Here is a 17,634-nt window from a genome sequence, read left to right as displayed (position 1 = left end):
GAAAGACACTTTTTTAGCAAATAGCCCCTATTTATTTTTTACCCGTATCAGGCACACAAACCGTAATTTTTAAAGTTGTAGTTGTGAAGCTACAAGTTATAACAAGTCACTAATGAAAGTTTGGGATAGGGTTAATGTTCTGTTTACATCTGCAGTCTAGGGCTCTGAACAATACTGCCATAAACAAGATTTACTGGGACACTCATTTTGTTGGATGGACTGAAGGTGTGGTGCCGTTTATTGACTGTCTTAAGTTACCTGTATGGACACATGTGACAGGTGACCACCTGTGTCATTAGGTAGGGCAAAGTGTTCAGGAATAAAAGGAAGACTTAATTTCAGTGCAGCGACACAGTCTCCTCTTGTAGGATGATGTACTTGGAACTACAATACAACTACACATTCTTCCTCAACCTATGAGTTTCTTGACTGCCCCTAAGTATCCACAGAGCTATACTGGTTACTTGTCTTTTTTTTAAAAGGAAAATAAGCATATAAATTGGACATCAGTCCATTGCAAGAAAATTTAGGACAGCTCTGTGTTGCAATGAACGTCTTCTAAAGGAATTTCTGTTCTTCAAGAGAAATCTGCTTCCTCTAGGAAAATCTCTGGAAATTGTCACACACTGATCTTTCCATGCATTATTTTTCCTTGGAACTATTTCCTACACATAGGACTTTTCACACAGTTAACACACCTTATGTTAGCTTGCATATTCTTTTTTTTAAAAAAATATATTATGCAGAAATCTCTCTCATCATTGGACTTCTGTAAACTCAAATTTTTTTCTGTGCAACTGGTAAAGAATGACAATAGCAGTGGTTTTAAAACATCTTACCCCAATCAGGGTTGAGAGAAATTAATTAGCACAAAGAGACGACAAAAGTATCATCGTTGATGATTATACTCAAGTGGGATGAGTGCAGAAAGATTTGGTGTTAGAATTTAGAATTTCTACCTAAGGAAAATAACCCAACAAACTCTAGAGGATCTATGTGTTTTAGGAGACAACCAATTAGATTTAGATAATCTCACTGGTTTGTTTGCTACATCAACAGTTTTTTACAGCACACAAGCACTTCTAAGTTTGCAGGATTTCCAGAATGTCTGTGTTGAGGTTGTAGAGCCCGTAGTTTCTTTGATCTTGTATTGGTACAGAGTCCTTGAAAACGGCAAGAGCAAGGAGCAAAGATGTAACTGTGTGTGAGCTGTATAAGCACTTTTGCCAATATTTGCAGACAGTGTAAGCTTCATTGGCAGGGCTTAGGGACTTTGTAAATGTGGTAAGCCTGGCTTTCACAAAGAACACAGGATGTCAAATAGTCATTATGGTACCCTTGTACTCAAAAGCTGGAGAAACTGGCAAGTTTAAAATAGGTCCCTGTATGAAATTATATTACAGAGTAATCTGTAAAATCAGTTTGACATACTGAATAAAAGCTCTTAGTTACTGGTGAACAGAAAATTGATGTATTTGAAGTCCCATAACTGATAAATTACTTGATGGATTAACTACCAATTTTCTTTTTAAACTTTCCATCTACTTAATAGTTGCATGTGAAATTTCAGGTTGAGAATAACCTTTTCCCTGTCCAAAAATATTAGACAGTCCACAAGAGAGAAAAATTGCATTTAAAATAGAGTTGCAATCATAATACTTTGTCATGGATACTTTAGGAGGAGAGATCAGGAACATGGTTTAGCTAGGCCATAACTTAAGTGAATAGTTATCTTATGAATGATCATTTATTGTCAGAATTCATTCAAGCAGCTTCCATCCTTTGTCATCTGTACCATTTTATGGGAGGCTGCACTAAATCCTCTCTCTCTCTAAACCTTCAGCCTTGTCCGAGGACCCATTTATGATCCTCTACTTAACTGAGACTTGAGAAGCTGAGGAAAATGGATGGGGGGCATACTATATCAGACATGAAGAATTTCAGAACTTTCTTCCTCTCCATTTCCTGAAAAAATCCAAACAAAACTGACAAGAATACAATTAATGTTAAGTTCACCCTGGACAGTTGCTATTGAAGTTTGTTAAAAAAAAGTGATTTCTAGACATGCTGCTCTCATTTTGGCATGTCAAAAATAGGTTCATTTGGAAAATTAACTCTCTTTACCAAATGTTTTTCTCTAATTTTGTGTCTAAATCCAGTTTATGAAGGAATCTGATCCTCTGTTGAAGACCTTGATTGGGCATCTGCCAAATTGCTGCAGTATTAATTCACAGCCTAACCTCCAAATGCATCCCTAGGGTGTTGAATGCAAAGTGTCAATGTTCCAGACAATCTGCCACTGAGAAAAAAATAATCCTTTCCAGCTATCAAGGGGTGGTGACCATGGCCAAGGCCTTGGCTCTCAAGTGTTCCTTTATTCTGCTTTCAGCATACATCATGGAAGCTGTTGTACAGAACAAAACAAATGGGAACTGATGTAGAGAACGTAATGAAAAGGAGCTTGATGCAGAATGAGATCCTTACAAAATATGCCCTTCTTGCTGGCCAGTTGACATTTCCATTTCTTAGTCCTATCAACACAGAGACATTTCTTGCTCAAGAAATGTTTATGCAGCAGATTACCATAACTGATACTAAAGTATTGTAGATTATTGAAGGAAATGCATACTTTTGAAAAGGAATTTAAAGGCATCTCTCACCATTTTTTTTCTGAGCTGAAACAGAATATCTTCAGCCATTACTTTATACAAGGGTAAATAATTTTATAGATTAAAATTAATTTTATGTATGTGTGTTCAGTTCTCAAAATATATAATACTTGGATATGTATGTATATTTGAATCTCTGACTACTCATTACAATTTTAACATGCAGACTTCTCTCCAAAAGGAAACTATTACTATATTTCAACCTTAAGCATACTACAGACATCACCATAATTTAGGAATTGTTGTTTGCATACCCTCCACCAACAAAAGGCAGAGCTAGAGAAGGGCAGCTACTGAGGGAGGTGGTTTTCATTTCTGTGAGTCAAAGGCTGAAGCTATTTGGGAGGATAGAACTCCATAATAACGCATACTCCTGGTTTACAAAGAGGGCCTTATAGTCAAAGTTGAATAAAAATGGAATGATGAAAAGTTGTGAAAAAGCCACCTCACACTGTTCCAGATACATATTGGCATAGCATACTGAATAAGTGTAGTTCAGATTTTTGGATCTTTTATGTACAATAGTCCCTTAAACATTTTGCAGGTACCTCTGTGGTTCAAGTGACAGCCACTGATGCAGATGATCCTACTTACGGCAACAGTGCTCGAGTGGTTTACAGCATATTGCAAGGACAACCTTACTTTTCTGTGGAGCCAAAAACAGGTAACTTTCCATAAACTCTTTGCAGTAATGCTGAGAAAACAGAAAATGTGCATTAAACTTGATAGGAACTTACTAATGTGGTGTCTTGGTTAATTGAATACATTTGGATTTTGTTGATCTTTTGATCTCTTATTCCTCATAATAGATTATGAAAACCACATATCTCAGCTATGTGATAAGCAGACAGTGCTGCAATGGAAATTTTTATCTTCTTGTCAATCTACCAGCTCCCTGGTCTTCTGCCTGTTGCCATCTTTCTGATCAATGAAAATTTCAAGATGTTGTGAACAAGTTTTCTTTGCAGATGTTTGTTTTAGAAATATCTAAGTGTCAGATGGCCAGATTTCCTTAAGTATAGATTTATGGCATGATCAGCTCTCCATTCTACTCTTCAAACTGGTTTTGTTGTGGGTAATGTATCTTTTCTTTATTAGTTTGAAGAAGAAAGCACTGTACTTCGTATCTTTAGCTAAAATTTTGCTGCCACTTTCAAAACAAATTACTAGTGGAGCTTTTTGTTACTATTTTCATGAAATCTTGTGAATATTTTAAGCCACAACAAGATGCAACCTTTAATCCTATGTCAGTTCAATAAACATTACCCATTCTACTGTATCATTCCACAGAGCAGGAAAATAGGTTCTCACTCTGCTCAGTTTGAGTCAGCGCCTGAATCATCACTTTACACCAACACGGAAAGGAATAATAATCTTAATTTCAGAGGTGGACAAGTTGAGACAAAAGAGAAACAACCTATTTACTCTATTTATTGTAAATAATCTGTGATGTGAATCAGACCTGTATCCCAATGCTATGACCAAAAGGTCACACTCTATTTAACATCTAAATTTGCCGAAATAAGTACTATAATTATCTTCATATTGCAACAGGTCCATCCTCATCAGGGATATATAGCACTTTCTTTCACCCTCCAATGAGCATGATTTATAGTGGTTTTACCTCTGTGTCTCTCTCTCCATGTGTATGTATGTACAATATATATTGTCATAATGACTGCAGAAAGCCCTTGAACTATAATGTGGTAGTTTCTGCTAAATCAAAACCTTGAGGGACTCCGACTAAAATGTTTGCATACATTTCCAGTTTGATGTGATGATAGTCATATTTTCTGTGTGCATGATAATTAGCTTCCAAATGATTAGTTAACATTGTCTGCAATTCAACAATGATAGAAAAACAAGCAGGCCAGAAAAAGCAATGTGGAAACAATAATGTTATGAAAATTGTATATTAATTGTATTTTAACATGTCTTGTAAAACAGGTGAAATAGTGCCAGACAGTCTGTTTGTGAAATAAATGTTTCAACCCAGAGATGATTAATAACAAGTCCCGCATTCATAAGGGAAGAAAGAAATAAAACTCTAACTAAACATTCAACAAATATCAGATGAAGAGATATGTGTCCCAATGTGCCTCTTCTTTATTTAGTTTGTTTATGTTTCCTTTGCTGCTGACACTAAGTGCTGGTGGAGTAAACAGCTGCCTCTCTGGAAATCAGAGTTAGTAGCTGTACTGCATACTGAGCATGAAATATTCATAAAGTCATCAAGTTTTGAGAAGGCATATTTATTTTCTGAACTACACCAACAGAACTGAAAGAATAAAAGATGGAGCTTTCTTCCAGTTTTCATTTCAATTAATTACAAATTGTATGCAGATCATCAAATAGACATAACAAAACCTACTTCAGATATTACAGTATTTCCATCAATAAATCAAAAATCTCTTAATTACACTAATGCTTTAGAAGTTTGTGTTGTTAAAGCAAATATATTGTAAAATAAGATAATTTCATATAGATGCAGAGTGTGGCAATATTAGTATAACAATATTAGTAAAAGTTAGTGTGGTGAATGACTATTCAAGACATTTTCAAATTATTCAAATGAATCTTGCCCTTGGAATCTTAAAAATTAATACAGAATATTCTGACCATCCTAGCTCTAAAATAGTGGGAAATTAAACACAGAAGATAACATCATCCAGAGAAGGGAGTACTACCCAAGTTATTTTGAGGTCTGTAGTTCAGGGAGAAGATTTGGAAAACACAGTCATGCATGGCATTATCCAAAGAATCTAGTACTAAGCAAAAACTGGTGGGGTTTGGAGACTACTTAAAAGAAGCTTGTAGTATGTCAGTTCAGTTTGTAGTCAAAAACTATGATATTGTTGTTGAAATTAATTAATTCCCCTCTTGTTGCAATCATGGATCTAGCACTACCTCTTAAAGGTAAACTGAGGTTTCACAGTAGCTTATTTGCCTGTGCAACCGTTGACACAGCTTGTCTCACTGCAGGTGTTATCAAGACTGCCCTTCCGAACATGGATAGAGAAGCCAAGGACCAGTACCTGCTAGTTATTCAAGCAAAGGACATGGTCGGGCAGAATGGTGGATTATCAGGGACTACATCTGTAACTGTCACCCTGACTGATGTTAATGACAACCCACCCCGCTTTCCAAGACGTAAGTTACTTTACAAAAATATGACTTGTAATATTTTTTCTAAACATTGTCTTTACATGTCATGCTATTTATAAACAAAACGCGATCAGCTTCCATGTTAAGTACTTTAAGAATCACTGACAGCAAGGTTGTTTATTTTACATTGGAAGAATTGTTTTTTTTACCTAATGTTTCAGGTCAGTTGAAGTGATGAATCAGGTGCATTTATTAATGTATTTTACTTCCTCTCTGTGGAGAAAAAGACAAAAAATGATATAACTTAATAGATATTTAGCTTTTGCCAGGTTGACTTCAGGATGCATAGTTCTTTAACTTGACTCTGTAACCTTCATATTCCTTTGGCATTTTAGCAGAATTTCTCTTATAAAGTATTTCCTAAGGAGTTAATCACAGAAGAGTTGGAAAGTCATCTTCCCTCCATTTACTTTCTTTGACCAAGGTAGCTCTCATTCTAACCAAAGAAAGGAGTACACAGTTGTATACTCAAACCTGAAGAGCTCAGTTTATTAATAGCATTCTGTCTGGGGTGCTTTTTTCTTAAAAAAAAAAAAAAAAAAAAAAAAAAAATAAAAATCCTTGCTAAGTAGAATTAAAGTAATTGAAGAATATAATCACATCTACTCCAATCTCACCTTCAATGATATAAAAATTGACCTGTACATAATATATTTCCTGTTATTTCAAGCCACTGACTGCTTAAAATAATAATAGAATAACTGAAGTTATTTTTGAGGGTGAGGGTGTTATTGGCTACCGACTGCACTCAGATACCCTTTTGACAGCATATGTATCATTTTCTTCTTGAATGAAAAAGCTGGAAATTTCAAGAATGCAGATGATGCACTTACTGTTAAAGAAATTAATATATATCAGTTTCTAGTCATATTCAGATTGCAAAATGCCTGATCAAGATATACAGCTATAAAATAATAAGAGTTTATATTGATATTATTTGACTTGCCTTTTTTCCTCTTCTGTGGAAAACAAAGTAAAAAACTTGTTGAATTCCAACATGTGTTGGAATTCTGTAGGAGGCATTCATCTCACGATTTGCACTTAAGTTTTGAAGTTCTCTCATCATAGGAAGAAATTATGCCCGTAGTACTTAAAGTAGAGTCCATCACAGGGAAAACAGCAAAAAAACCCCCAAGAATTCTATTTTAAACTGAAGAATATATTCTGGTAGCCTGAGTAAAATAGTCAAGTGCATGATTTAAAGGAAAGTAGATTTTAAGAAGTTTAGATTTTTTTTAGCCTACAGTCCCAGAAGACTCTGAATTAATCAGATTTTTGAATTTCACAGGATCGTATCAGTATAATGTCCCAGAGTCTTTGCCGGTGGCTTCTGTGGTGGCCAGAATAAAAGCTGCAGATGCAGATGTAGGACCTAATGCAGAAATGGAGTATAAGATTGTGGATGGTGATGGCTTGGGAGTGTTCAAAATTTCTGTTGACAAAGACACCCAGGAGGGAATCATAACAATTCAGAAGGTAAGTCTGATTTTTCTCACTGATTCTGTCTGGATCTATGCAAGATAAAAGCAGGTAATGGAGGGTATGAACTTTTGTTTCTAAGAGTCTTCTCTACTGTAAAAGCAGATCCATTGCCATATTTCACCTTGATTTCATTGTGTACGTGTGTGTGTGATCTTAAGCTTTTTAATGACTTACAATTATTGTGTGAGGATTTTGGCAATAGCTATATTGTTTTCATGAGTTTTTTTAAAAGCTCCTGCACATACAAGTTCAGATAGGAATCTAAGCTTTAATCTCATTTTTCCTTGTATTAAAAAGAAAATGTGAAAAGGTATCTTACAGTAAAAATTCAAGCTCCAAATACAAAATGGATCCCAAATGTAAAAAAAATTAAATATCTAATTGTCTTTGGCTGAAGTTGTTCTATTCAAAAGGCACATATTACTAATGTTAAGATTATGCAGCAGCAAGATTAGTTGTTTTATGAGGTAATGTTATAAAAAAAGTGAGAAGATGGAAATATTCAAAGAAATATTTTTTTTTCTTATTAGCTTTCTATATGTACAGTTAGAAAGCTAACACCTTAAAACAGAAAAATCATGTTTATAAAAATGTTAAAACTCAACATTCTAACCTTGCTGCAGCACATTTTGGACTATCCTTTTACAAAATAAAAGCCTGTTGAAATATTTTGCAAGAAAATTTAAATTTGGAGAACAGGAAAAAACTCCAACATCTTAAGACAGAAGAATGTCCTCTCATATAATTTCATACTCTTAATGTGTGAATTCTTGGTAATGACCGTACTGAATCAATAGCCCTAACTCTGCTAATCAATTTAATACTTACTAAAATGTGGAACTGACTTGGTGTTTTAGAACATATGTAAATATGTTCCTGAACAAGGATTTATGTTTGTAGTTAATATTATTCCATAGAAGATTTTTCTTCTCTATATACTTTTTAATCTCTGTAAACTTTACATACCAGGTGTGGAAATTGTTTGGTTTGGGTGTTTGTGTTGGTTTTTTTTTTTGTTTTTCCTTCCTCTGGTGCATCAGTTCCTTTCTAAAGCAATATAAAACTTCAGTAACATTTCTCCTTTGAAAGAAGTCAATACTGCAGGATGTTGCAAAGCAATGGGCTAATTCAGATGCCCTGAACACCTGCTGAGAGCTGGTAAGCTTCCATAGATGTCACATTAAATGGAGAATGTTTAGCACCCTTGAAATATCAGGCTCTAATATGTGTAATATGAATCATCTTTTTTCAAAGGAAGAACATCTATCTTAGGCTTCTTGCAAACTGTGCTAATTTCTGCTTAGCACGTTTGAAATACAAGTGATGAAAAGTTAGTCTCTTTGTTCAACAGCCAACTTCATCAAAGCTCCTTCAGTTTGCTTATTTAAGGTTTTTGAGCAAAGATTTGGAAGAAATATGCCTATCGTAGAGGCAGAGCATTTGCCAGTGCCACAGCGAGCAACACTGAATCAGCTGGGGGCTTCAGCAATCTAATTTGAGAACTAATGTGTTCATTTGAATTTTTAGTATGCTCTTGTAGTCATGGTGTTTGTTCCTGGAATATTCTGATTCCAGTATTGTACAGTGGAAAAAACAATTGCCATTTATTATTTCTGTAATCACATTAGCTAGGGAGGTGAACTGGACTTCCTAAAAAGTGCTCTATGAAATAGCTATTGGACCACGTTAAAAAGGTTACAAAATTTTGACCTGATGAAATGCTCCAATTTGCTCATAATTTTTAAAGCTAGATGCTGCTGTATTTTGACAGAAGGACTCACACTTTTTCTCTGCAGTGTTAGAACTTTTCTCTAATTTTCCTGCTGTTGCTGAATATCCTCTGCCACACCCAAAGGTGAGTGCTAATGCTGAGGGGCACCTGGCAGACCTCTGGGTGTCCTTAGTTCTTCATTTGGAGTCCAGGGAACTTAGTGCCTTGCCCAAAGCTGAGATATCCTTCCTGCCAACCCTGTAGAGGACATTGGCTGGGAGGGAAGAAAGTAAGTGAAGAGCTCAAGCACAGTGGCTAACAGACAACTGCACCTTGTTCTTTGCTGGAGAACAAGTACATAGAAGACCATTAATGACAGTAAACACAGGTTAAAAGGGTGTCAAGGAGTCAGGCAGAGGTTATCCCTGGATGATAATGTGTGCTTGTTAGAGGGGAATCAGGGAAGAAATTAAATCTGCAGCCTGGAATCTGCCTACATATTTTACTATCCAGCACATGACATTCCGTACGCTTCTGAGGGCAGTCAGCTCTCTCCTTTTCATGCCCCTGAAACCAGCTGAGGCACTGAGAAACAGCTCAGCCTCCAAATGCATGCCCATCATTTTAAACTTGTGTGTATTTGTATGCTGAGATGACATGTCTGTGTACACATCAAGCAGTAAAATGCCAAGGCAAAGACTTCTGAAAAGGCACGCTTTGGTTCTAAATGCAAATGCATACTTTAGCTTTGCATACTTTTGCTGCAGTCCTACATACAAATCAGCAGGCTGGGCATGAAATTCACTGCCAGTACTTCTGAGCAGTTGAAGGCACTGCTCCTTTTTTTTGTGTGCTGGGTGTTGTGGAGAAATTTTGGCACCTGGTTGTCGGAGTTCCACACACAAACTGAGGATTTTACATTCTGTTTTTAGAAGGATAACTGTTTTGAGACGATTTGAAAAGTTTACTTCCTCACTAAATCTAAGACTTTTTTTTTAACACATAAAAAGCAGCAAGTAAAAAAAAAAAAAAAAAAAAAAAGTTTTCATAAAAAACCCACCCTAAATTAAGAGCAGTGTAATTTAAGAATTTGGTGAGCAAAGCAGGATTTTTGTATGCTCTAAGTGGATGCAATATGAAAGAAAATACCCAAGGGTTAAGGCAAATTGAAAACAAATCATTTATGTGTATAAATTCAGGAATGAACTTTTTAAAAGAAGAGACATACCAGGAATTCTGATATTAGAAAGAGAAAATGTTACATGGCTACGTAATTCCCAAGATTACTTGTGTATAATGGCCTTGACTAATACATATACCGATTTGAAAGGTGGCAAAATTGGTGGATGAGATTTGGGTGTGTTTACTTTTTGGTTTGGTTTGTTTTTCCCATGCATTTGAATACATTTCTTCTCTGCACCCTAAGATGCAGAGATTTCAAAACATGAAAACTCAGCAGAAAAAAAATAATTGTGGTTTTACTCTAACAGTGATATTCATTGAAATATGGAGTGTATTCTTCCCTCCTTTATATCTCTTCTGCACTACTAAATCCAGGTATCTCTGGCTTGCACAGTTTATTCAGGATGGAGTTTTCTCTGAAGAGTTTAGGAATAGTGCTATTTTTCAAATAGTAGTAGTTCTGCTCATAGTTTTTGAAGCCATGGCAGGACTGGGGATTACATGTTCCTGAACACGCGAGTACTGTTGCTGCCTAGTGCCTAATGCCAGTATATACTAGCTGCTAGACTACATCTCAGTTCAAGGTAACGTTTTGACAGTAGGCTGGTACTCTTAGAATGACTCCCTTGACCATATGTGATCAGACGAGGGAGGAATACTTTCTCTGTGTCTTCATCCACTTTGTCTTCCTTCCTCCAAAGAGTAGAGTAGGATTGTACTACCTTACGCAGCACAACTAAGGAGCATGCATGCTGTGCTACTGTACATTATTTGCTGCTATATGGTTTTCCATATGCCTGTGACACCTTATTTTCTTTTGTTCTGCTTAGGATGTTTGAATCTGGATTAGATGAATGAGATGTCAAGTTCATGTATTCCAACACATTGCTTAGATATATGTTAGAAAAAAAGAAACCAACCAACCAAAAACCCCACACCTTTTTCAAAGTATTATTTAGGACAAGGACTAACTTTTGTTCATGAATTTATGTCTGAAATAATAAGTGGTTAAGTCTGGGTAGAACTGAGTTTTTGTGAGATCAGTGAAGCTAGAATTCCATCTTATGACAAGAACTAGTAAAAACAGTATTCAATCTTTTACTTGATTATTGGCACTAAAAAATAATATAATACATTCTTATGTATACTTCTTATATAATACATTAACTGAATTAATTGACTGAATTCATATGCAAAAAAATTATCCAGCATGTATCTAGGATGGTATATAAAAGTGTGTCAATTGTTTTTGGGATGCTATGTTCTATTTCCAACCTGCAATAGGATGTAAAAAATCCAGAAGCTGGTATAAACTACAAGAGAATAAGACTCATCAGCACAGTTCAGCGCAGTATTGTCTGCTTACAGAAAGGTGGGAAAGTGGTGGGAAAACTAGTGGGGGTCTTTTCCTGTAACCTGCTATGTTCATACAATTTGTTGCCTAGTAGTTTCAAGTCACTGTGGAAACCTTCCCTTTTTTTTCTTTTCATACTTTCTCTTTTATTAGATAATAATAAAAAACAAATGAAATGTTCTTACTTATCAAGTAAAATAGAAGAAAGCTCTTCCTTTATTTTTATCTGGTACAGAGCAGCCTTAAGATACCATCTACTCAAACTTTGTGCTAGAGTTCCGACACTGCAAATAACCAGAGAGTTTGGCTATTCTCCACCCCATAGGTACCCTGTCTGTAGTGAATTCCTAAGTAAAGCTAAATTGGTTATGTAAGTTACTTTTAAGCAGGATTTAGGAAAACATCCACCTTAGATGACCTTTTCAGAAATAAAAATTACTTTTACCATTTTTGAAAAGGAATTGGGCATTTATATTTCTTAGAAATATTTGAAAATTGTATCCTGGTTCACACTGTGACTCAGTTCTCCATCTGTAGAGTAGGATCAGTTCCTTTCTGTGGTTTAATTTGTAAGTTACATTTTGCTATTGATGCTCTGTTAGTAAGAACTCAGATCATTTGCATAGCTACATTTCACAGTAGAGAGGGTGTTCGGAGGAAAAGTATAATTTTTCTGAATATATTAGAGTTTTAAAAAATGTGTTTTGGATTTGTCTCTGGAGTAGCAACCTTAGAATTAAAGAAATGTTTATGGAAATGAATGATGAGTCAGTCATTTAATACCACAAATTCTGAAGTGTTCATGCAAACCTATATGTGTGCAATTTCAAAGGGAATTCATGTTGACTGTTCACAGAATCCTGATTGTAATACACAGGAATGGATCTTGGCTTCACTTTCTAAGCAAAATGCATACACGAGACCATATTGTTTGTAGTTTCTAAAGCACTGTTCCTAAAAATAGTGTACTGAACAAGGCATCGTATAAGTACAGATTTCACTTTATTCACAAAGTTGCAGGCTATAGTTAGTCTTCAGTAATAATAAAAGCTTAGTAGCAAAACCTCCTAGGATAAAAACCTGATAGATGATCTGTATCCAGCTACACCTTTATCAAATACATGATGCTTAAAGTAGTAATGGTAATTTAATAATAAAAAAGGCTGCAAGGTATATTTTTATTATACATGTTATGTGACTTTTTTGAAAGTTATGAAATCTGATGCAAGCCATTTTGAAGTCTGTGGAGAGATTTTAGTGCATGTAAGGGCGGGGAGTGGGGTATGTGTGGGGTGGGGGGGGGTGGGGGGGGTGGAGCAGGGGAAGCCCAAAGACTCTCTCTATAGAGGGTGTTGTAATTTCTTACTGTAGCAAGTGATGAGCATTAAGATTTCCCATGGTACAGTTCTTGCCCACTTTGCCTTCATTTCTCCCCCCAACACACAGCCCTACCACCAATATCACCAACCAATTTGAATGTTAGAGGGAAGAATGTGAAAATAGTGTTGCAAAGTACTTTTTCGTAGAAATTGATGGCTAAGACGTTATTCTAAGACCTGACTTTGTTCTGAGAGTAATACTGGCAATTATAAAAACGGGGAGGTTATGCATAAGCTTTTGAGTGAAAAGCTATCTTTCTTTTACTGTTAACATTTCACCTTTTTTTGCAGCTAGAAATTTTTCTTTCAATTCTGTATCAGAGTTTACAATGTAAGAACTTGAGGCTTCCATAGTTCCTTTGAGAGATAATGCGCATTTGTTTGATGTACTGCAGTTTTCAATATAAAACCTCAACTGGGCTTAAAAATGTGATTTTCACCTCTGAAAAGTATATTATTACAAAGTTGCCATACAATAAAAAATGAACATAACAAAAATGTTATAAGAATTTCATACCCAGCCTCTGTAATATAGGTGACTTTTTTTGTAATTTCCTTCAGACAGCAGAAAATTCTTACCCCTTAAAAGAAAAAAAAAAAAAAAAAAAAAAGAAGAAAGACCCCCCAACCCCCAAAATGAGAGATAGATTAATGGATCCTGCACAAGATCTAATAAGATAACACTAATGCACAGATAGTAATGAAGCTGTCAAGCTCTATTCACTGTACTGAAGGACTCAAGTATACATTATCCATTTAACCTTCAATGCTGATGTAGTGATTTGTAGTCTGTTGACTTGGTATTCCATTATTGGACTCTTGCGCTTTTGTTATACCAGGAAATAATGGAGGTATGATCTGAAGGCCTGTTAAATAATGCTTTCTGTATAACAGACATCAGTGATAATTAGATAAAAAGAAAAAAAACCCCGGAAATCTTTCCAGTTCACTTTTTCAGTCTTTCATTAGTGTCTGTAGTATGTAATGTCTTTATTATATTATCTACGAATTGTTGAAACATTTCCACCAGGACAAGAACTCTTGCATACTGACCATATCTTAAAGGTTTTGTTTATTTTCCCAGATCACATTCTGCCTCAAACCTGGTCCCTGTTTATTCACCATAGGATGTGAGGGTATACCTTATAGAAACAGACTGAGGATGACTGTAGCTTTTGTAGTCATTGTCACACTCCACAGGAGACAGACTCTGCTACAAAGAACTAAAATAAGACAATATTACTGCCCCTGTGTAACACAATGCCATTTGATGTTGTAAAACCCCTTTGCCAATCCATACTTCTCTATACTGTTCCCCCTGTATATGCACAGATATTAGATATTTTATTTCTTTATTGTTCATTAGCAAGGACCCTTACAGCTTTTGGAAACAATCAGCAGCACTGGGTACCAGAAGATATTTGAGGCAATTCTAGGACAGGATTCCTGTTGCTGAAAGCAGATGTTTACTTCTTCCAGTTATTGAGACTGCCTTACTAGTGACTGGTAAAAACAGGCATTCGTAAGTAGACCAGCTGATTTCTTCCCTAGAAGAATTTTGCTATACTCACAGTAAGCACCATATGGTGATTTTTTCAGATCTGCAAGGCTGTTAGAGAAGGTGAAACAAGCTTTTAGTAAGTAGGCCTGTTTAGTATACACATCTATACCATCACTAGTTTTACATCCTTAACTTTGAGGAAATGCCTTTCTAATGAAAGTGGGGTTTGTGTGTTCCCTACTAGTCTAACACTCCTGTAATCCAGTCAGATAAAGAATGTTCTCTACATTACAAGAATGAAATATGATTATTTAAATGTGTGTGTCAACCCTTATGATAAACATTCACATTGAAAACACATGTTTTTATGATTTCAATTTTTAATTTAGTCTCCTTTAATCAATATAGAAACATGGGAATGTCATTAATTAAAATTAATATTTCTTCATTGTTTTGCTCACTCTACTCAAAATTTATATTTGTCTAATTACATACATTGTGCTTTATACATTTTATTAAATCAAATTTTCATAATCTTTTTTTCTTAGGATGACTGTGGTGTTGACCCTAGTGTATCATAACAAGCTGTCTTGTCTGCATTCTCATGATATATTTCCATGTGTTTAAATATCATTTTAATCTCAATCATCTAGTTTCAACAGGTATCACTTATTAATGAAAATGAATTAGCCTTCCCTTCTCTGCTACATATTTTTATACATTCTGACTGAAAATGCACCGTTTGCTAAAGGCTTTTTTTAGTTCAACAGATCTCAGCCTTTTGTCTTTGACATTCTTCAGGTTATAATTTCTTTAGTTCCTATGATGCTTGTATTGGAAAATGAGAAGTCTAAAGATATTTGTGTGCTTGGTTGTCTTCTCCTTAACCTTACTGTTCATCTGGTCATGCCAGATGCTTAATTGTTTGCACCATACAACAGAATTTCTGAAACATTTTTCATTATGGCTGTGAAGTTTGTTTCATAGCAGACATATTGTACTTTAAACATAAACCCAAAATTAAAATTAAAAAAAAAACCCAAACATGCTTTAGTAATAAATACTGACCAGTGGTATCCAGTATAGTGATCACTATCCAGATAACCTTTCTTTTATGGCATATCTGTCTTTGGAGAGCTATGGATGCTGCAGCCCTGATTCCATGCAAGAAGTAAGCACTTGCATAGCATGAGGATCACCCATATTCCCTTTTGGAGAAGCCTTTTGCTGCCACATAGAGTTTATAAAAGTTCATTGTCTTTCTGAGTGTGATATGTTGCAGTTCATTTTTCATTTTTAAATCTAGACTGTTTACAGCTGTATTGTGACTTCGGCATAATTACTGACTTTAACATGCTCATTTGGGATTTATCCTACTGTAACTCCATGGAGAACTTAGACCCTTGCATTTGTAGGTCAACAGATGTGTGTTTCACCTCTGCTGCTCCTCTGAGTGAATACAGGAATGTTTTGCAGATGCTCTCAGACTATTTTGAAAACACATTTCAGATCCCTATGATGTATCCAGGACCAGAATTGCAAAAAACCTTTTAAAATCTGTTTTATACACTTGGAATTATAGTTTGAAAACATAGCTGAGTAACCAGACTGCAGTTTTAGGAATGCTTGGGTCTTTTGTTGCTGTTCCTTAATGATTAAATGTGGGATTGCAAAGGAATAGTTAGCTGACATTTGGGGCAAGCTGACAAACTAGGACTATTGATATAGGGCAGATAGTGTTAATATTTACATGTTTCCTTTCAATAATGGTCTGTGAGGTAAGATGCTTTTTTGTTTCCAAAATAATTTTTCTTATAGGGCTGTTCTCCAGATCACAGATGCCCTGTTAGTTGTGGGGGATAATTTTTAATTCCAAGGCACTATTTATTCCTAAAGAAATTATACTTTCATCAAAGAAAATTAAAGCAGAATGAAGATGGAAAAAATTAATGTGCATTCTGTTTTACGAGTAAAACAAAACAATCTCCAGGCTGCATCTCCATACAAAGTATTGTCATATAAACAATGTAGTTTAACAGATTGACACATTGTCTACACAAATTTATACAGGTCTTGGATTAATAATACATTAGCCAATCCCAATGCTATACAAAAGAATACCACAAAACAAACAAAAACAATTTTCTGAATGAGGTGTTTTCACCAGTGAATATTAGATCAAGTTCTTATGTCTGGGTAGTACATCACATTGTATTGGACATTACCTTAGATATAATACGAATAAGGCAAAAAAAAAAAAAAAATTAATTCACAGTGATTAAATAATTGGGGAAATTTGGTCCTCAAAGAAGTCACAGGAAGTTTTGCCATTAACTTAGAGAATTCTTGTTTCATTCAGAGGGTAGAACTACCTCTACCATTAAACTCATTTGAGAATATTCACTAGTGAGACGTTGCAAATAAAGTTTTTAGGAAGCTAAAAAATAAGCCATCAACTATGCTTCACCCATTGAAAGTGCTGGTTGGATACAAATGGCAAAGTTCATTTTGCACTTACTGACAGTTATAAGTGAAACAGTTTTGTGTCAACATCACTGGGTAATAAAATTTCCAAATAAATTTACCTGTACAGGAACTGGATTTTGAAGCTAAGACAAGCTATACCCTGAGGATAGAAGCAGCCAATATGCATGTTGACCCTCGCTTCCTGAGTCTGGGACCCTTCAGTGACATGACAACAGTGAAGATAATTGTAGAAGATGTTGATGAGCCACCTGTGTTTACTTCACTTTTGTACTCCATGGTGGTGTCTGAAGCAGCAAAGGTTGGCACTATTGTTGGAACTGTAGCAGCCCATGATCCAGATGCCTCAAATAGTCCTGTCAGGTAATTATAAGATGTCATAATTGTTTATTTATTTAGCCTTTGTATTGAAGTTGTTAATTTTATTGTGGGGTGGTCTTTGCTTACATTGAAAGCAATTAGTTAGGTTTCTTCCTTTGCCAAGGGACATTGAGATGTTCTAAGAGATGGCATATTTTGACTTCCATACTCCTGAACTACAGAACCTTTGAGAAAATAATATATTTAATCTCTGTAAAGCAAAGAAAAGAAGATATAATTTCAGGATTCCAAAGAAAATATCCTCAACATATGACTAATATTTACTTATCTCTAAGTTTTGGATGAGTCTATTGTTATCTATAACAAGTTATCTTCTCTTAAATCAA

The 17,634-nt window shown here is 35.2% G+C and overlaps 1 protein-coding gene across 3 annotated transcripts in view; it reads left to right on the top strand.

The window, feature by feature from the left end:
- The window catches only part of CDH7 (cadherin 7), an 85,151-nt gene that overhangs the window by 46,355 nt on the left and 21,162 nt on the right, over positions 1 to 17,634 (top strand). For all 3 annotated transcript variants that reach the window (XM_040588147.1, XM_040588146.1, XM_040588148.1), the window contains exons 4-7: positions 3,214 to 3,333; positions 5,652 to 5,819; positions 7,123 to 7,310; positions 17,037 to 17,290. In XM_040588147.1, the coding sequence (XP_040444081.1) occupies positions 3,214 to 3,333; positions 5,652 to 5,819; positions 7,123 to 7,310; positions 17,037 to 17,290 (730 nt within the window). The remainder of the gene's footprint in view (positions 1 to 3,213; positions 3,334 to 5,651; positions 5,820 to 7,122; positions 7,311 to 17,036; positions 17,291 to 17,634) is intronic.

This window comes from Falco naumanni, chromosome 3 (genome assembly GCF_017639655.2).
Source record: "Falco naumanni isolate bFalNau1 chromosome 3, bFalNau1.pat, whole genome shotgun sequence".
In the NCBI taxonomy this organism is placed as follows: Eukaryota; Metazoa; Chordata; class Aves; order Falconiformes; family Falconidae; genus Falco; species Falco naumanni.
This window is presented reverse-complemented; position numbering and strand designations above follow the sequence as displayed.